The 21133-nt window shown below is 46.5% G+C and overlaps 1 protein-coding gene across 5 annotated transcripts in view; it reads right to left on the reverse strand.

Moving 5' to 3' along the window:
- The window catches only part of Osbpl3 (oxysterol binding protein like 3), a 180638-nt gene that overhangs the window by 78647 nt on the left and 80858 nt on the right, over nucleotides 1-21133 (reverse strand). For all 5 annotated transcript variants that reach the window (XM_036180240.1, XM_036180238.1, XM_036180236.1 and 2 more), the window contains one exon: nucleotides 15878-16113. In XM_036180240.1, coding sequence (XP_036036133.1) covers nucleotides 15878-15970 — 93 coding nt within the window. In that variant the 5' untranslated portion in view covers nucleotides 15971-16113. The remainder of the gene's footprint in view (nucleotides 1-15877; nucleotides 16114-21133) is intronic.

Below are 21133 nucleotides of genomic sequence, written 5' to 3' on the forward strand. Positions count from 1 at the left end.
AATGATGAACAGGAATAAATCCTAAGGGGCAAGGGGACAGGGACAGTGGTGGGTAAATCCTGGAAACGGCCCACCTCCTGAGAAGGAGTTAAGAAGCATGGGGCCTGCTCAGAGCTCCTAGGCCTCTGATCTCACAGGGCGATCAAGTGTGTAAGAAATCAGCCCGTGCGTTTAATGGTGGTGACCCTTCGTCCCTTCCTGCCTGGAACTCCTGCCTAATCTCCTTCTCTGGTGATTTTTTATTTCTCCCCAAACCTCTACCTCCCTGAAGAAAGTCCCCTCCTCCTCTGAAGACAGGCACTAAAAATAAAACCCAATTTACACTGCCTGCTTGTCCAGCTCCAAGATGGGTTCCTTGTCTTACTGTGACCTTGTCCGTGACCATCTGTGTCCTCTGTAGCTATCAGCTGAACAAGTCTGAGAAGAAGGGTGTACAGAAAGGGCCCTAGTGCCCACAAGGTGTGTGAAGTGCTTTCCAGAGCAGGGAAAAAAAAAAATCAGATGTGGGCTGGGGAGATGGTTCCATGGATGAAGCTAGTTACTATCAAGCCTCAAAACATGAGTTTGAGCCCTGGAAACTCACATGGTAGAAGGCAGAAACAGACTCCAGGAAGTTGTCCTTTGATCTCCCCTCATGAACATGCACGTATATACACATACATACCGACGTAATAAAAATAATCTTGAGATGCCAGTGTTCCAGGCTAACGGGACTGTGGGGAGCGGCACCCGATGCCCTCCACATACCATTCTGATTTGAGGGTAGGTCACATACCTTGGATGGAATGAATACCTGAGACACTACAGGACAGAGATCAAGGTCCTGCCATGGCTAACTCTGCCGACTGAGCCCAAACACGCCTGGGTTAATGTCCCGACCTGTGTGGATCAGACTGAAAGGTCATCTTGAATATGAGATGGAGAGTGAAATATAGCTGTGGCTTCTCAAGACTTCTGCTAAAGCTCAAACGGAGCCGGGCTGGCAGTCATCCGGCACTGAAGTCAGTCTATTTTACGAACATCTACGTGCCAAAGATAGAAAACTGCTTTGTGATTAGTAAGGCAGCTAGGCATTTATTCATGCTCGTGAGTGGGCCAAGTTCATTTCCATAGTGCTGAGTGCACCAATTGCCAGCGCTGCCTCCCAGCACAGCTGTGTGCACGCTGCACGGCTCTCGGGCACCTCGCACATGCCCAGTTCTCAGCCATCGAGCTGTGGTGTCAGAAATAGAAATGACTGACACTTCCATTCTTCCTGCAGCTGAGAAGTGTGGGGAGGGAGCTGGCAGGACCTGAGAGCAGGTTGTTCTAATTAGTCTGTTATCAGCTTACCAGGATTCTAAAAACCAGAGGGCAATGTCTGGCGTTAAATCATATGGCTGCTAATTACACCCATCATTAACAAGTTTAAAGGCATCTGTGATCTTGTAAAGCCTATCAGGAAGGGCTAAAGATCACCAACATCACCTTTCATGGTTTTTCCATGGACACATGGAAATACTTGTCAGCAGATGGCCAATTAATAGAACAACCACTTTGATGTCAGACCAACCCTGTGCGTGGACTGTCATCACTGAGAGCCCAAATTGCCTTCCCTTAACTGTCTTTCTCTCAGCTAAGGTCTTACAAGCATCAACAGGCCAAAGAGCAATAAAAAAAAAAAAAATTTAAAGAAAAAAGAAATAGTTGGAGGCCGATTGTGTGAGGTCAAATAAAGTGAAAACCATTCGGAGATGCTGTAGACACACATCTCAGTTCACGGGTTGGGGAGGGGCTGAGCTTTACTCACTGCTGCTGGTGGATCCCTTCCAGAAGACTAGGCTGCCTTGAAGAGCCCCAAAGGCAAAGACTCCAGCGAGAAAAACCAGGCCTAATGAGTAGGAGTCACAAGACCTAGAGTCCAGCTCTGCAGGAAGATCATCTGATAAGAAGTCAAAAGCGGCACAGCTACTCTGGAAAAGAGCTCTCCTCAGACCTGGAATGCTCCATCAGAGGCTAATGGCCACCAGGCCAAGGAGGACAGAGGGATGCTAAGTTTGAGAGGGAGGTCAGAATAAATGCACTCTAAGATCTTGTCTAAATCTTGTCAGAAACTCACGCCCTGTGTGTGAGGCACAGCTTTAGTGACGTCACCTCAGGTACAAACCGGACTTTAGGGTTGAAGTTTCAAAAAGGGGATGAGCATGGGTGAGCCCACTTTGATTCCGAAGGCTGTTTGGGGACCATCAGTTACCACATGCCAACAGGCACTGGGCTTTCTCTCTTAGCAGAGAGATGTGGAGAGCTGGAAGAGTAAACACCCAGAGGTTCCAGAACCCCAAATGCTCCCAGGCTTATCACCCGACCAGCTAGAGAACACAAACACCTGAGGTACTTACTGGAAGAATACTACCCACCCAGTCCCTTCAGAAATCATGGCAGACGGTGCTGACGACCACAGTGGGGGAGACACCAGGGAAGCTGTCAGCTGTCCCACTGTTCCACCTGAGACCACCTTGGGTTTCTAAATAAGGGACATGAAATGCTTATTGCAACTGCATTGACCACAGATGGTTTTATAATTAAAATACCATTTTAAAAAGCGTTGGCACACATGCAAGGGCTGTTTCCAGCCTGCTGATGACTCACTTAGCATAATTACGGCTGCATTACTTCAGCACTTTTTAGGCTACTCAGATATATTTGGAAGTTATTGATACTGCTAACTAGTCCTCTCCTAGTATCAAAGCCCTAACAGCTATGGAAACGTCCCCTGTGGACATCCTCTTTGCCCACAGTGCTGGCCTGTAAGAGGTGCAGCTACTATGAATGATGGAGACGTCCCTGAACCATTCTGCCCAAAGGCAGCCCACCAGGGGGTGGGGAGTGGGGGTCCCCAGCTCTGAGGATGGGGGTTCTGACAGTAATAAAGGGAATGATGTGTCCTGTGGTAGCTCTGGCATCAAGACACTATCATCACCCTCATCATACAGAGACAAACACTCAAGCTCCAAGGGGAAGTGCCCAAGACCATTAATTGCTAAGAAGCAGCAGGCCACATTTGTAGGCTCCATCTGCAGCTCACACACAGAACCTTGCAGCGGACCATCAACTCCGGAGCAGGGCATCCACAAGAGTAGTAGGACCCTTCTGGGTCATCCCCCCACCCCCACCCCAAACCCACTTCACACCCAGCACGACCTCCCAGCCTCTTCTGACCTTCTTTTATTTGTATTTTTGTCTTTTCTTCTCACTTGCAGGGGAACTGTAACCAATGGCTCTTCCCCAGGCACAGAATAGCTGTTTTGAAACTCAGAGTTTGACAGGGAATGTGGCGGTCACCTTTTGAGTTCTTGGGCCTAAGATGAGGAATCTAAGTGAAAATCAATTGCTTGAGGATCATGAAATCGAGAAGCTTCCAGGGACCAGGACACAAACCTTTTGCACCCTTTCTCCAGCTCCTGTCTCAGAATGACTAATTTCTAAGGCAGCAGCCGGCCTGCCACAGGGGAGTCTGTGCTAACTCACCACCCTCATGTGGGATGGAACTCTCCTCCAGAGCCCATGGGAACGGGACCCGGGCCTGCGGTAAAAGGGTAGGACATTGTGGTTCCTCTATGTTACGGTGCAGGCAGCATCCTTTGGTTTTTCTTTTCTTTTCTTTCTTTTTTTTTGGGGGGGGGGCAGGTTTCAAGACAGGGTTTCTCTGTGTAGCTTTGGAGCCTGTTCTGGAACTTACTCTGTAGGTCAGGCTGGCCTTGAACTCACATAGATCTGCCTAGTAGCATCTTTTTGTATTTTATCTTTATTACCTTTTGTTTTAAAAACATCTTTTGTGGCATATAGTGCCCTGTGGTGTCTGAGCACTGGAGAAAAAAACTGCAAACTCTGTACTCAGATAAAACATAACATTCAACGTCAATGCTTGCTATCTCTCAAGAAAACCCATGTCCACGCTAGATACCGGGCTGATGTCTACTCTCCATCTCATTGTGCTTAAAGAGCTAACAGAAGTATATAATCAAAACAGAGGCACTCTGGGGAATGTTGCATGTGTGACTTGGAATCACAGACACGAGTTGTAGGCATGCAACACGACAAACCCTTCCGAACACAAAGGTCTCATAGTTAGCACCCACCCTAGAAATGCCAAGGCACACCACCAAGCAGTGAGACTTGGGAAGTCAGTACACATGAAAAATGAAAAGGCATCACAGATTGAGATCTATAGGCGCCAAATGAGGACCTCACGTACCACAGCAGGTGAGCTCAGACCAGCACCATCCCCAAGGTGTGGTTCCCTTGGACTAAAGGCTTCAGCTGGGACTCTGGGCAGAGAGAATTTTCTCAGGCTATCCTAACAAATGGCTACAAACTTGGTGGCTTAAAATTACAACCAATAAATCTCTCTCCATTTTTGATTTTGAGATGAGACCTCACCATATAGCCCAGGCTGCCCTCAAACTTATGTTCCTCTTTTCTCAGCCTCCTGTGTGCTAGGATTATAGAAGTGGTTTCTCCCAACCTCCACCCCCACCCACTCTGAAGTTTGAAAATCCCAAGCCTAGCGTAAGCAGAGCCAGGCTCCCTCTGGAGGGTTCAGGGAAGAATCTGTTTGGGGCTGTCCTGGTCTCTGGAGGCTGCAGCTTTCCTGCTATCCCTTGGCTTGTTGCTACAGACCACATCTGCTTCCATCTTCACATCATGTTCTCTCCCATGTGGATTTCTTGCTGATTAACTTAGGGCACATTGGGACAACTCAGAGTGTCCTGCCCTTCTCAAGGTCCTTAAATGAACCCCCTCCACTAAGGCCCCTTCCCAAACAGTTTCACCATTCACGGGTTCTGAGGGTGAAGATGTGGCTCTGTCTTTTAGGGGCCAGTAGTCAGCCCACCACACAAGGTAAACAAAGACAGTAAGGTAGAAATATGCCAGGACCTTTGACTCAGCTAGGCCTGTGAATGGTACAAGGGGGGAGGGGAACAGGGCTGGACTAGGGGCCAGGGCCAGTGCCCACAGGCATACCAGCTTATTTTGTGTCCTCTGGAAGGCAGGGAATGCTCACTACTCTACCAATGTCTAGGTGTCTTCTGTTTGACCCTATCTTACTTCCTGACAGTCACTTCTGGGCCATTAGAATTTTTAATTTATTATTAGTGTGTGCGCGCGCCTGCGTGCGTGCGTGCGTGCGTGCGTGCGTGTATGTATGAGGGGGGTAGTTGTATGAGTGTGTGTGTCACAGTGTGCACGTAGAGGTCAGAAGACAGCTCTCAGGAGTAAATGTTCTCCACCTTGTTGAAGCAAGCTCTCTCACTTCTATGCCCTGCATACGCTAGGCTAGTTGCCCTTCAAGCTTCTGGATGACTGTCCCGTCTCTGCCTTTAGCCACGGAGCCATCTTGCCTGCATTTTGGCACTACCCAATTACTAAAGTAGATTTTCTCTTCTCTGAGAAAGAAGTACTGAGCCAGCTCAGCTCAAGGTTGTATCTCAAACTTCTCCAGAGTGATCCAGGAGCTACACAGCTGGGAAGACATGCTGCAACACCTGGGTTCCAGTCCTTCCTGCCTGTGACATGGACGGTGGCTAGTGACAATCATAGGGAAATAGATGCGTTTTCTCCAGGCACCTCAAGAAGCTTTTATCAAGGCAGTGACTCTAAAACACAGAAAGCTATCTCTGTTGTTTTTTATTTCATTTTAAACTTCATGTATGGGTGTTGGCTTGTATGCATGTTTGTCTGAATCATGTGTGCTTGAGAACAGAGGAGGATGTTGGACTCGCTGGCCCTAGAGTCACAGTTGGTTGTGAGCTATCACCTGAGTGCTGGGAACTAAATCCAGATCCTCTGCAAGAGCATCCAGAGCTCTTAACCACTGAGCTGTCTCTTCAGCCCCTACTTGCTGCCTTTTATTCCAGAGCTGCAGACTGGAACAGACAGGTCGGGAACTTCAGAAGAGTTTAGGGTTCAATCTCTCCTGCTCTTTTGATTAGGTATGGAGCAATAGCCTGTCCTCTGTAGACACGGAGAAGAGCAAGAGCCCCGACAATGGTCACTAGCTGACGCCGTAACCCTTCCTATACAAATGTTGGCTTCTCTGCAAGACTCAGTGTGAACATTTCTTGTGAATTAAGTCTTATTTTTTCATCCTTCCTACATCTAGAACATAACATTACAGCACAGCTGTGGCTAAAAGGCTGGTAGGAAAAAAGAAGTGAAGGGCCCAGAAAATAAGCCTGGAAAATGAAGATAGAAATAGACAGCTGGGTCTCTTTTCTCTGCTGGCCCACATGCTACTTCACTCAGCCATCCTGTCCTGCCCCACACTCACAGAGGTGCTGGCTCAAGGAGGCCTTTTTAAACAATCATTTATACAGGACATGTGGACCTTGAATTGACTTCTGAAGGCGCCTCTAGCATCTAAAGACAGTGCTTTCCAAATAGACAGCCCCTTGGCCACCTGACGCTGGATACTACTGTTAACATGTCTGAGCCGTATTTCCTTTCCACAAAAGATGAACAGTTTAGACCTCAGGAGTTGTTCTGGGATTTCAGAGGATGGTGTGAGGAGACACCAGAAGATGTAGAGATGCTCCTGGGTGGTGCTAACCTGCAGCATCCCTTGCTGACTCCTCCTTCACTGTGGTCTAGATACATGCTAAGCCTCTACACCGCCACTACCCTACAGCTCAAAGGATGAGGCAGAGAAGCAGTCACCTGTGGGGCACCTTGAGGACCCCAGGGACTTCCATGCTTGTAGAAAGAGAGTGGCCAGGCACTTCCACACAAGGTCCTATGTAATCAGGCAATTTGCACAACTCAATAAGGAACTAAGCCACAGAGGGAATGTGACCTGTCGTAGGCCAGATGTGTTATAAACGGTCCTAAATTTAAGTTCAGGCCCTCTGGCTCCAGTGCTAATGCCTGCTGTCCTTGATACTCTATGACTATTTGCTATTAATATATAGTTTGATCCCCTGAAACTCACGTTGAACTTTTTCAGTGTGGGGTATGGGGAGGTAGGACCTTTAAGAAGTGGTGAGGCTGAGGCAGAAGTAAGCTCGCCCTAGGCAGTAACATGGAAAAGGCTCAAGGTAAAACAAGCTGGACACTTAACTGTGAGGACAAAGGAAGAATATCAATTATCAGCCAGTGAAGGTCAGAGATGAGCAACATCTGAAAAGCTGGTGACTAACCATGCTGGCCAGGGCTAGTGGCCAATAGATGAGCCAAGGTCAGCAGCTAACAAAGAAGTCAAAGACAGAGAGGTGGGGGCTTTAATGTGAGACCACCACCATAACCGGGTAAGCAGCATGTGAGCAGTGCACGGTCATCTCCCTGGTTACACCAGAAGAATATACTCAGAGTGTTGTGGGGCCCCATAGCTTGGTCCATGATAGGCTCAGAGGATTATCCAGTCTCAATAAAAATGACCTCAGTTTTCTGCTTAAGTCTTACAAAAATCCCCTAGGCTAGCTCAGTGCATGTCTGGTTTGTTTTCTGCTGGGACTCCTCCCACTCTCGGGAATCTGTCTCCATTTGTTTTTCTTGTCTTTAATGAAGCTTCCTTTCATGTGCTCACAGCCTCACCAGCATGAAATACTGAGCTTGGAGCTACTGTCTCAAACTGACCCCACGGTGGCCACTGACTGCCCAGCACCTAAGGCCTTGAGTCACACACATCAGAACCCAGAAAGGCCCCATTGCTCTCAAAGATCTGCATGAAGCCATTGAAAGGGGACTGCTGCCTTTCTTTCTGCAGTGACTTCTTGATTAGTCAATCCCCCAAAGCATGCTGTTAGAGGCTGCCCCCCCCCCCACTTTGTCTCTCACACTCTCTGCCATGAGTTCAATCGGCACAGTATTATCAGGATACACACCAGCATCCTGCTCGCCTCTGGACTGCCCTTACTCCAGAGTGAAATAAACCATCAGTCTCAGATATACCATTATAACAACAGGAAAGGAATCAAGACGCCACCAGAAGACAGACAATGTGACATGACAGGAGGGTCCCATGGTCACACCTCCGCAATGTCTTGTAGTGCTGATGTAGTCCACACTTTCAAAAGGAACTGGATCAAATTCAGTGCCTCTCAAGAAAATAAAATCAAAGGACTGAGCAAATTTTCCTCCTCTTCTTCCTCTCTTTTCTCTTCCTCCTCCTTGACAGAGTCCTACAGCTCAGCCTAGCCCCAAACTTGCAATCCTCCTGCCTCAGGCTCCCAAGTGCTGTGATTATAGGTGTGCACCACCACACCTGGCTTGAGTCTCAGCATGTTGGAAACTCAACTGAAATTCTCAACACCTGAACACTGTCCTTGAATTCACCATGCAAGACTTGGCATATTCTCCCCCAGCCAAACTACCTATCCCATAGATTCTGGCACTGAGTCCAGGTTGGTTGTGATTTCTGAAGTGTAGTATTAACTAATAGCCTGCATAAATTAACTTGTGGTGAGCCACAAGAATATAATATAGGGAGTCCAGCTATATATAATAAGCTACACCTTGACCGGCCAAGGGTCCTTTAAGTGGGAAGCCATTTTTCACAGAATATTTGGTGTTATTCAGCTTTTAATATTCAGATGCTCCTCATTATGAATTTCCTGTGGTCATAATTCCCATAGAACATGTATGAGCATTCTGCTCAGGCCAATACTTGGATAAGGTCACTTAGGCAGGGCCTTCTGCCTCTGAGCTCCCTGCTCCCTTTTTAGCATTTGAATTGGGTATCTGTCTTTTGCAAATTTCCCCTTTAGCTAGGGCCAGCCCCCCAAAAAGCATTGAAGGACTAGCAGGGTACAGAATAGTGGAGACCATCCTTTGCCTTCAGACCTAGTATGCCAGGAGGATGAAGATGAGGTCAAAAGCATAGGAGCTTACTAACACTATGAGGACAGGAAAAATAGACACAGAGAGGAACTGAATATGAGGATGGAGCTGAAGCTGTATAGATAGAATTTTGTTGCAGAGGAATAAAGTAAGTGCACAAAGAGCTCGGTGTATCTAGACGTCATTGGTAGCGTCTCTTCTGAGCCCCTGGGAAGATTATTATTAAGGCTGGTCCATAAATATTTGAGATTAACTCTCATCAGGTGACCCTGAGGGAGCTCAAATGCCACCAAAGATTAGCCCAGGGATAACAGGGTGACAAGAGCAAGCTGAGTCACGGTGGGGAGACTCATCCAGAAATAGATCTCTTTCAAGTCCCTGGCTGAGGCGGGTACAGCGTTTGTGAACTGTTTTAGCAGAGCTTACTTTCTCATTTCTGATTTTCATGCCAAATGCTAACAACTCATTAAAGAATGGAGGCTGTGCCCTCTTTCCACCCAAGGTCTTTGCATCCGCTGGTTTCTTATCTGTAACACTTGTTTGGCTCCAATGCCCTTCCATAGCTTTACATCTCCTGCTCAAGCATGTTCCTCCGGAGCAGCTTCTCAACAGAAGTGGTTGAAGGAAAAACAAAAGTTGGCTATAGAGCTCTTCTAATAAAGACAAGCCACACCCATTCATTTTGTCTAGCCCTGCCTGGCTTCTAAAATGCAGACTTTAAAATTTCTAGGCAGGAATGGAAGGGGGCAGTGGGAAAAAGACAAAGGGAAATTGGAATTGCTTGTATTTTATAAATTTAAAAATAGCAATTCTCTCTCCTACTTACATATCCCTTCGCCTACTTCATGAATCCACAGAGCATTCTGCGTAGGAATCTTTCTACCCAGCAACTGCATGCGTAATCATTCATTAACTTACTCCACATGCACTGAATGTCCCTCATGAGCCAGGCCAGGCACTTTCATGTACTATTTCACTTAGTTCTCCTTTTCTCCTTCAAGAAAACAACTTCATTTAACACTGATATACGAACAGGTGGGTGTCTACACAAAACAGAGATAGATGGATGGGAATCTACATGGAAATGAGATACATGGATAGGAATGTACATGGAAGTGAGATACACATGGATGGGGAATCTACATGGAAGTGAGATACATGGATGGGGATCTACATGGAAGTGAGATACATGGATGGGGATCTACATGGAAATGAGATACATGGATAGGGAATGTACATGGAAGTGAGATACACATGGATGGGGATCTACATGGAAGTGAGATACATGGATGGGGATCTACACAAGTCCATGGCTCCCTGACATTTACACATTCAAATCTGTTATAGAAAGAACAAGTCCAAGTCAATTCAAGAATCAAAGACAGGCAAACTCAGCTGAAGGAACAGAAAGCAAGTCCAGAGACTCTGAGCACCAGTTGGCTGTGTTGGATAAAAACGTAAAAGGATTCAGAAAGGCTAAGTCTCATGAACAAGAAAGAGCACATTTTATTTTCTATTTTAAAAAATGTGTGCGTGTGTGTGCGTGTGTGTGTGTGTGTGTGTGTGTGTGATACATGTGAGTGTGGTAGGTATGTGTGTGATGTGTAGTATGTATGAGGTGTGCATAGTCACATAGTAAAAAAGAAGTCTCCAAAGAAAAATATAGCATGCATACACATTTAGTCCATTTAGTATGCACACACACACATTTGCACACACGTGACACATTTTCTCATAAAGACATAAAATGTATTTTTTTGAAAGAAATATTATCCTGTCTTTAAAAAGGATGGATTCTTCATCTGTGACAACATGGAGGAAGCTAGAGGACACTACACTGGGCCCCAAGAGCACACTTGGTGTCTTCTTACCTAACGTGTCATCTAGGACTTGAACTCTCCAAAGCAGAAGGTAGGATTATGGTGCAACACACTAGTAGATCAGAGAACACGGGGTTATAGGTTCAAAGCTCCAGTTATTCAGGGAAAAGAAAACCTGAAGACCAGAGGCGCAACAAGGGAAGAAGAGGTAAGGAAATCACACTGTCCACCTCTGGGTTCTGCCCTCCATGGAGTCAGCAAACGGCAGACTGAAAATATTTGAAAAGAGATTGTGCCCAAACATGTACAGACTTCCCTTTCATTGTTCCCTGAAGAGAGTGCAGCAACTGCTAACATGGTGTTTCTATGAGGAATCTAGACCACTTGAAGAACAGAGGAGGGCAGCCTACTTGATACATGAAAGCTATCGCATTAAAAGGGCTCGTGGAGTCTTAAATTCTGTTATCAGGGGCCTCCTGGAACCCATACCTTTGTGAATACCAGGGGGAAACTATATGTGACACTTGTCAGGACAGTAGGTCTCTATGTGTGCATGTTCACATGTGTGCAGGTGAGGCCAGAGGACAATGTTCACATTTGTGCAGGTGAGGCCAGAGGACAATATTCACATGTGTGCAGGTGGAAGGCCAGAGGACAATGTTCACATATGTGGAAAGCCAGAGGACAATTTCAGATGTTGTACTTCGGGAGTTGAACACCTTATTTTTGAGACAGGGTCTCTCACGAGCTTGGAGCTCACTCACTAGGTGGGGCTGGCCAGTGAACTCCAGAGACATGTCTGTCTCTACTTCCCCAGAGCTGGTTTCATAAGTGTCTGTCACCACACCCAACTTTATGTGGATTCTGGGAATTAAACCCACGTGCTTGAACACTCTACACTGAGCATCTCCCCAGGCCAGGAGAACAGATCCTAAATGCTCTTGTTCTCCACACTCCAAACATAACGAAATAGGATGATTGGTACATTTGTTCTCTGGCCTATGTGTATCATTCACGCCATATGCAAATATCAAAACAGCACAGTATAAACTATAAATATATGTAATTTTTCCTTTGTTAGTTACATCTCAATAAAGCTACGGGGATGGGGGTGATTATGTTTTTAAAAGTTTGAACACCTCCATGGATCTGAAACAAAGTAAAAATGGAAAACATACTGTGTGCAAAGGTGTTTATTGGCTTACTTCTGTGAGCTAAGGGAGCTAAACCTTCCCCACCGGAGCCAGGCTCATGGCTGCAAATCAAGATGATTCAGAGGGAAGTCCTTCCAGCACAGTGGAAGGAGGTTTTGCCATCTGCTCATCCAGGGAGGTGGAAGGAGGCCGCTGAACCCGGGCCAGGTTACCTGCTGGTCTTATGGGGATCTGGGACATTCCATTCTCACCATGGACAAGGAGTCCCAATGCAACCTGACACTTGCCCTGGATCAGAGTCCCAGGGAGCAGAAGGAAGCAACAGCATATCCCAAACCAAGGCAGGTGACTCAGATCTCACAGGAGACACGCAAGACGAGGCTCCATCCACAGTGCAGAGAACTCAAGGAAAAGTAGCACCACAGATAACAGCCAATGATGTCAACAGGGGACAGACCCGCTCCGGATAGAACCTGAAGGGGGTTTCAAAGTGGCACCCTCATTGCAAGGAGGTGAGCGCTCATGTCTTCACCAGTTAGCATTCTGACATCCTCCAGTTCAGCCTGTGGCTATGGAAATCTTGCCATTTTAAACATCTAACTTGTACTTCCTGTGATGAGGCTGGAAATGCACTGTGTGCTTTATTTAGCAACTGACAGATGCAATGGGAACAGCTGAGTCCCCAAAGGGCCGGCAAGGGAGAGCTTCCAAGGCTCCCGAGACCCAAGCAGTGTCCCGGCCAGTGTGTGAGACAGATGAAGATGGATAATCACGGCATCATGAGTGGGAAAGCTGTGCCATCCTGGTCAGAACACTTTCCTTTGTCTGACAGTGGGACACTGGGGAGACACAGTACATGGTCCCTCCAAATTAAACGGGTTTTATAACTAAATTCAGAAGAGATGTAAAATAAATATATTAAATTCTCTACTTTCTCTGTCATAGAGGAAATACAAATGTTTAAGCCAATAAGGTGTTCTGGTTTGCTTTCTTTCCTGTGATCAACACCAACAGGAACTTGGGAAGGCAAAGGCTTATTGGACTTACGTGTCCTGATCAGTCCATTCCCAAAGGAAGTCAGGGCAGGAATCCAGGGGAGGCTCCTAGAGGAACACTGTTCACTGGCTTGCTCCCCATGGCTTGATCAGCCTGGTTTTTCTTATACCATCCAGGAGCACCTGTGCAGGGGTGGCACCCCCCACAGAGGGCTGGTCCCTCCTATATCAACCAGCCATCAAGTCCAGGGCCCACAGACCTACCCACAGGTCACTCTGACAGAGGCAACTCTGCAATTGAGGGTCCCTCCTCTCAGGTGACTCTAGTTTGTATCAAGTTGACAAAAATCTGACCAGCACATATGGCAACTGTGTGTGCTGATCATGCAAGTTCAAGTGGAAAGTCTTAAATATAAAAGATGGCCGTGTGCTGAATGGTCAAAGAAAGCTGAAGCAGCGGGTAGGATCCTCTTGTGACTTTTATGGAAACTGGGAGGGAAAAGAGCATTATGAAAACCAAACCAACTAATCTCAATGAACGTGCTAGAAAGAGTTCCTGTAGCGAGGATGGGCATGCCACAGCTCCTCTGGGGCTGTCATGCTTGCTCACATCTGGACCCACCCTCCCTGTGGCGCAAAGGAGGACAGAATAAGACACGCTGCGTGGAGTAAGTTGCCAGGGAGGGAGGACAAACCACACTCTTCTCCAGGCCTGAGTGCTGGCTAAAGCCGGCCAAGTGTGCAGGCACGATCACTGCCATGAGAGCAGATCTCAAGGGACCATGGTGCATTAGCATTAGCCAGCAACAAATTTCATCTTAAAAAAAAAAAAAAAAAAATCCCAGAGGCAGGGGAGTTAGGTCAGTGGGTAAAAGTGCCTGTCACGTGTTTTAGTTTGCTTTCCTTGCTGTGATTAAAAACCACAACCAGGGGCTACAGAGATGGCTCAGTAGTTAAGAGTACTGGCTGCTCTTTCAGAGGACTCAGGTTAGATTCCCAGCACCCACATGGAAGCTCACAACTGCCTGTAACTCCAATTCCAGGGGATCTGACACCTTCACGCTAATGTACATAAAATAAATTTAAATAAATTTTAAAAAACTACAACCAAAAGCAATTTGGGGAGGAAAGACTTTATTTGGCTTACACCACCAAGGCAGGAACTCAAGCAGGGCAGGAACCTGGAGGCAGGGACTGAAGCAGAAACTATGGAGGAGTGCTGCTTATTGGCTTGCTCCCTGTGGCTTGCTTGGTTTGTTTTCTTAAACAGCTGAGGGGGTAACTGCCTAGGGGTGCCCACAGTGGGCAGTACCTACAGCAATCATTAATCAAGACAATGCCCCCACAGACTTGCCTACAGGTCAATCCAATGGAGCATTCTTCTCAGCGGAGGTTCCACGTTCTCAGATGACCTGAGTTTGTGTCAGGTTGACAGAACAACGACAGACACCTAGTCGACACACTACTCAACACAACACAACACACCCGAGGACCTGAGTTCTTCACTACAGACGCATATAGCACAAGAGTCCGAAATGTCAACATTCTTACAAGATGAGAAACAGGGATAGGAGAGTCCCTGGAGGTTTATGGGCCACTGGCCTGGTGTAAGCATTGGAAAAACAATGAAGAGACTGTCTCAAATGAGGCAGAAGGTGAGAATCTACACCTGAGATTGTCCTCCAACCTCCATGTGGAGGTCACGGCACCAGTGGAGCCATAGCACAGACACAAACACGCGAGCCCACGCACGTACGCACACATATGCACCCACGCACACACATGCACACATGCATTCACCAAAGATAAATACTTAAAAAACAAAACAAAAACCACACTCTTTCTTAACTCTCAAAAGAGATCTTAAAGGGCTTCCTACACATCAAGGTCACAGCAAACTTTAATTTGCTGAGAATCATGGACTTGTGGGTGGCAAGCTCCCTGACTGAGACCAATGTTCAAGCTAAGAAACAGTTAGCTGAGTCACCATTGTACAGCGTTCCCAGAGAGGGCCACTGCTTAATTACTGCTTCCAAATCGGACAAATGCAAATTCTTAGGCCAGAACTTCCCACAGGGCAAAGGCAATGCCCGCAGGAACGGCTCAAAGTCCTCCTGGGTTGAAAAATCCAGCTTTCCTGCATATCCCCTACCCACCCACCTCCTGATATGGTGAAGCAGGATGGACTGCAGTGATTAATATGCCCTTATTGCCATGATTGGACATGAGCTGTTCTGCCAACAAAGCCATATTTTCCTTTCCTTGGCAAGGAAACCAAGAAGCGAGCAGTGACCACGGCCAGTTACTTGGGAGTTAACTGTGCCGTGTTACTGTTTTCTTCCGTCACTATGTCCCATTTACTAGCTTCTCTCACCCATCAGAAAAGGAAAGCAGAAGAGGCCTTAGCTCCTTACAGGCCATCTGGAGGTGACAAGAAGGAAGTGGGGGGTGGGGTGGATATTTAATTACTGAATACGTAATTGCTGCTTATTTTGGTTACTAGGGTATAAGGAAAGGTGGGAGGGCCTGAGAGATGGCTCAGCAGTTAAGACTGTCATGCTGAGGACCTGGGTTAGGTTCCCGCACCCACAATGGCCACTGACAACCAGCTATAACAACTCCAGTTCCAGGGGAACCGATGCCATCTTCCAGCCTCTGAGTACACTACACACATGTGGTGCACAGACATATATGCAGGCAAAAACACCTGTCCACATAAAAGAAAAATAAATAAATCTCTAAAAAAAGAAAAGGCGGGCCCTGGAGCAACAGAAGTGGAGTTTTAGTGTGGCATCTGGTCCTCTCTGGGGCAGGTAACCTGGTCTGTATGATTCTGCTTCCCCAGAGGGAAAATGGGACCGTTAGAGCCTATGTTGGTAAGCCAGTTGCAAAGGCTAACTAAAACAATACCAAGAGCCAAATGCAGTTCTCGGTACCCGGAGGAACAGGAATCTTCTCTTCATGTAACCAGGTATGAAAACTAGTCCTTGCTCTTAAACTGGGAGCTGGACTCTCCCAAGTGAGCACACATCTTTACCTGCAAACCCTTGTGATTCAATTTGCACTGTAAGAGTGACAGGAGGTCAAGGGTTACCTGCCGGCTCCCTTGCTTGGAGGAACAGCTGCTTGTGCTTCTTGAGGGTGAAACCAATTTTTGGGACACGTCCAGGTTCTTCTCACCACTCATTATGAAGAGCTGGTCACTTGGGCTCAGTGTAGTCAAAATGCCATGAGAAGATGGTGGAGCTGAGAGGGTGGAGTCCACACAGGCAGGTGTCAGCTCTTATCCAGTGTGTCTAAAAATCATTCTGGATGTCTCGGAGGAAATCCCTAAAACCAAGAGGAAAGTACTTAGAGAGGCTGGAGAATTACATAGGTTAGATATCACCTCTGTTCAGCTACACAGTGGCAAAGCCACAGCACATATTATAGACTCCAATGGTCAAAAGACACTCTGCACCTCCACCCATGGGGGTGTATATATGGTTTTTCATATAGCTTTGAAGTGTGACAGGTTGAAGAACATTAATATGGTAATATGAAGGCAGATACATATAAAACCAGTACCACAAAGCATTCTCAAACCACAGTGAGGCGCTATTTCACATCGCTATGATGACTATAACAGCAACAATAATAATAAGTAACCAGCACTGGGGAAGATGTGGAGGAATTAGAACCCATTGTTGATGTGAACATAAAATGTACAGCATGGCAGAGGAATCTGGCAGTTTCTCAAAAAATGTAAGCACAGAATTATCATACAATATACAATTTTACTCATAAAAGAATTGAAAACTGGTGTTCAAAGGAAAAGTTACAAACTATTGCGCATATCAGCAGTATTAATAACAGCCAAAGGTGGAAGCACCCTAAACTGATGAATGTATAGACTAAATGTAAGAAAACCAGTAAGAAATTATCATCCAGATGTGGAACAGAACGCAGGATTCACATCACACAGAGGAACCTTGCAGACACCATGCTAAGAGAAAGAAGCTGAACAGAAAAGACCACTGTTATAACAGCCTGTGAATATGAGTCTACAGAGTCAGCAAACAGGCCACTCTGTGGCTGCCAGGGGCTGGGGTCAGGGAGGGAATGGATGTGACTGTTTAATGGTTATGGGTCCCTTTGGAGGTCATGAAAATGTTCTGGAATTAGACAATTAGCAATGGTTGTATGACACTGTAAAACTTCTAAACATCACTGAAATGGACAGTTGAAATTGTTGAAAAGATAGGGTCAATGTAATGTGAATGATAGTCTTTTGTTTTGGTTTTTTTGTTGCTGTTGTTTTTGGTTTTTTGAGAAAGGCAGTGGGTTTCTTATCCCAAGGGATTTCATTTATTTATTTATTTTGTTTTTTTTTTTTTTTTTGAGACATGGTTTCTCCATTGTAGCCTTGGCTGTCCTATAACTCTGTAGACCACGCTGAGCTCAAACTCAGAGATCCTCCTGCCTCTGCCTCCTGAGTGCTAGGATTAAAGGCGTGCACCACCATGGCCCAGTTTTAAATACGTGTTTCTTTGTTTCTTATTTATCTATTTTGGTTTTTTTGAGACAGGGGTTTTCTGCGTGGCCCTGACTGTCCTGGAATTTTCACTTGTTAGACCAGGCTAGTCCCAAAGTATGTTTTTAAATTCCTTCTAAAGACACCTGTAATTCAAATAACAAAAACTGGAGGGGAGCGAGACTACAGAATTTCCCACATCTAGGAGCATACTAGCAATTAAAACAGTGATTGATAGGATAGGGTGCATGCTACTCACTGCCAAATGCTATAACAAGGATTCCCACAAGTACCGTCTCAACAGTCTGACGGAAGGGTATTATCTCTATTTTACAGAGAAGACCACAGAGCCTCTGGTAAGTTAGGTCACTAGCCATATCCCACAGATAGCCTTTAAACACAGAGCTGGAAATAGGTGTGCCCTAGTGGCCGTAAGAGCTATTACACCATCTCTGATGCATTGGACTCATGCATGGCAAAGTACCAAGGGTCAGGAAATGTACTGACCATGGCCCAGACTGGCACCCCCACTTCCAAGTAGCTATTGAGGCTGCCAGCTGCCACCAGTTACAGGCAGCTATGGGGAGTCTTACAGTGAGGGAGAGACCCCTCATACTTCAGAGAGAAGTCCCTGGAAGCACCATCTTCATCCGAAGCCTTGGGTTAAGGGCAATGGATGTGCTTGGTTTGGGCTGCAGAAGGCCAGGACCTTTCTAAACACACTGAGTTCAACTAAATTATAGAATTTTCCCACACATGTTGACAGTGAAATATATTTTATCTATCCAGTTGGAGTGTTCACATAGTCCAATTTTTTAAAAAGGCTACTATATTACTGTCCAGGAACCAACTAGTCAGGATATCAAATGGGATTGATTATTAAATACTCAAACCTTGTAATGTCTTTCTAGCACTTTGCTCTCTAAACATGATTACATTAAAGTCATAAGCTAAAATCAAAACAACACAGTGTGATATCTAAATCTTGGAAAATAAATTAAGAGACTTATAGCCATAGAAGTCAGGTCCCATGTGTGGTGGTCTGAATGAGACAGCCCACCCCCACCCCAGGTTCATGTATTGAACACTTGGTCTCTAGTTGGTGGCACTGGCTTTGGAGGTCTTAGGAAGTGTGGCCTGACTGAGGGGAGTATGTCACTGGGGGTGGGCTTTGAGAGCTTAAGGCCTCTCGCTCCTTGCTGTTCACTCTCTCTGCTTTGTGCTTGTGGTTCAAGATTCCAGCCCTTAGCTTCCTGTCCCTTTGGCCACACCCCCTCCACCACCATGGACTCATCCCTCTGGAACCATAAGCCCAAAAAAGCTCTCCATTTCTAAGTTGCCTTTGTCATTAGGTTTAATCACGGCAATGGGAAAGGAACTAACGCACCATGTTACACTAGCATGCCCTCTATCTCTGGCAGCATGCGAGTGGTTCCAACCATGAATAAGCCTGAAAGTGAACACTGGCCCTCCATAAAGTCAGCTCTACTCACAGGGCATGACTCAGTACAGCTGAATTAGGAGCAACTTAAACTAGCTAGAAAGTGCCAAGAGAAGCCGTAAAGACATACTAACAGTTTGTTTAGTTAGCAGTGTGGCCAGTTGTCTAAGAAAGGGGGAAAAAGAACCCAATGGTATCCTTGATAACTGAGCATGTGTGTGTGTGTGTGTGTGTGTGTGTGTGTGTGTGTGTGTACACGTACAGTCATCACCATGGCAACATGTCCGCAGTGGACTAGGAATACTAACAAAGGATTTCTGTATGTGTGTGCCAGGTTTTGTTTTCCTATGCGGAAGGTTCTGATAAAAGAGAAAATGGAAAGAGAGGTATGTGTAAAGTATGAGGGAGGGAGAATAACCGGAGCAACACAATGAGTCATGGGAAACATGAAACCTTTCCAAATGAGAAGTCCCCACCCCGACTCGGGCACCTGATGAAAGGGTCACCCTTATCTCCCGACTTTGGCAGGCTCGCTTTGGAGGGAATATTAAGTAGGCCAAGGCTCTTAGTGGGCTAAAACCAACACTCACTGAGTTGGCACTCGGGGTGAAGGCCTCTGCCAGCACCACAGCCCTCTCTCTCTTGCCCTGTTTCCTCCTGTTACTAAAGCAGCCTGAGAGGATGTTCCCCAGGACCTTGCTGCCCTCTGAAGACAAGTGAAGCCCATTCTGGGAAGAAGATGGGTTTAACTCTCGGAGAACAGAACAAAGGAGCAGCGCCCCAAGTCTAAGATCCCAGGCAGCACTGGCGGTCACTCTCAGGGACCCTGCAAGGCTAAGCTAGGACTGTCGAAGAGAAGGATTCCTGCACCTACTCTGAGGAACTCCGCAGGGCTGGGATGGGCCCACTGTAGGAAAGGGTTGGCTCAACTGAGGACATCTTCTACTTCAAGTTGTTGTCTTGACTGTGTTGACCTAGGAACGCCATGATGATAAATTCCCAGGGGCATGTGGGGCAGGAGCCTGTGTTGATGTCTCAGAGATCTCTAGGATGCCGAGAGGAGGACAGACCCACGAAAGACCTTCAGGTGCTCGCACCTCACCCATATGGAGTCTCCATATTCGGAGTGAAAGCCAGATGCACCCAGCCAACACAAAGAACTTTACCAGGTCTCAGAGCTGGGCTGGGGCCTTTCTCACTACTGTTCAGCTTCTTTAAAAAGGTGTCAGGAGCTGTTAAAAACAAACTGTAGCTACAAGTCCAGTGGGCATATTTATGCAAACATGTGCCATTTGGGGCTTGTACTAGGGAAAAGAGGATAGAGTCCAACCTGGGGAAGAGGCCTGGAGAGATGGCCCATCAGTTAAGAAAGAGCATGCATTGCTCCTGCAGAAGTCCTGGGTTTGATTCCCATAGGGTGTCTCATAACCATGGTAACTCCAGTTCCAGAGGCTCACACAGCCTCTTCTGACTTCAATATAGGGGCACTAGAAACACATGTGATGCCATACATGCAGGCAAAATGCTATTACACATAAAATAACTAAGTCTTCTGAAAAAATAGTTTTCAATGGGTAAGAATAAAGACCAATGCATTTACAAGATGATCCTTAGAAACACCTTTTAAAACCGCTTGAGAAAGAATGGAGGGAGGCATGCAGATTACAACATACCTTGAGAGGAGCCATCCTCGTTTGAACTGGCGCTCTCAGAATGTACCTTTAAAAAGATATCTTTGTTTCTGTTGGAGAGTTTTTCCCACGCCAAACAGGAAATAGCACTATCCACCTCTCAGGATGCCATAAGAAGAAAATGAGAAAATGAGGCTAAGGCATCTAGAGGTTTGGGCAGAACAGACAGAGCTGAGTCCCATCCCTTCCTCTCCTGGCTTCTGCAGCCCAAGACCTCTATGCCTCTTTCAACCCACAGCAATAAGGACTGTAAAGAAATTCAGTAGTTATCATTTCAACAAACCACACACAATTGAGGATGTACTGTTTGTAAACCATTAAAGCAATGTGCTTCCTCTGGAAGAAGATAAACAGAGAAGGGGAAAGTCACACACTTCATTGCCACCAGCTGTCCCCTAAAGCAGGATAAGGTGGGGCAGATGGCTCAGTCTAAAATGGACTTGCTATGTAAGAAGGAAGACCTGAGTTCAGATCCCCAGCACCCACACAGAGGCTGGGAGAGGTGGTGCAGGCCTGTAATCCTAGCACTGGGTAGATGGAGACAGTGGGTCAGGCAGTCAGTCTAACTGAACTGGCTAGCTACAGATTCGGTGAGAGGTCTTGTTTCAAAAAATAAGCTGGGGAGTGATTGGGAAGGCACTTGACCTCAACCTCTGGCCTCTACATGTACACATGCACATATCCACGCACACACACTCACGCACG

This window comes from Onychomys torridus, chromosome 3 (assembly GCF_903995425.1).
Source record: "Onychomys torridus chromosome 3, mOncTor1.1, whole genome shotgun sequence".
NCBI classification, from domain to species: domain Eukaryota; kingdom Metazoa; phylum Chordata; class Mammalia; order Rodentia; family Cricetidae; genus Onychomys; species Onychomys torridus.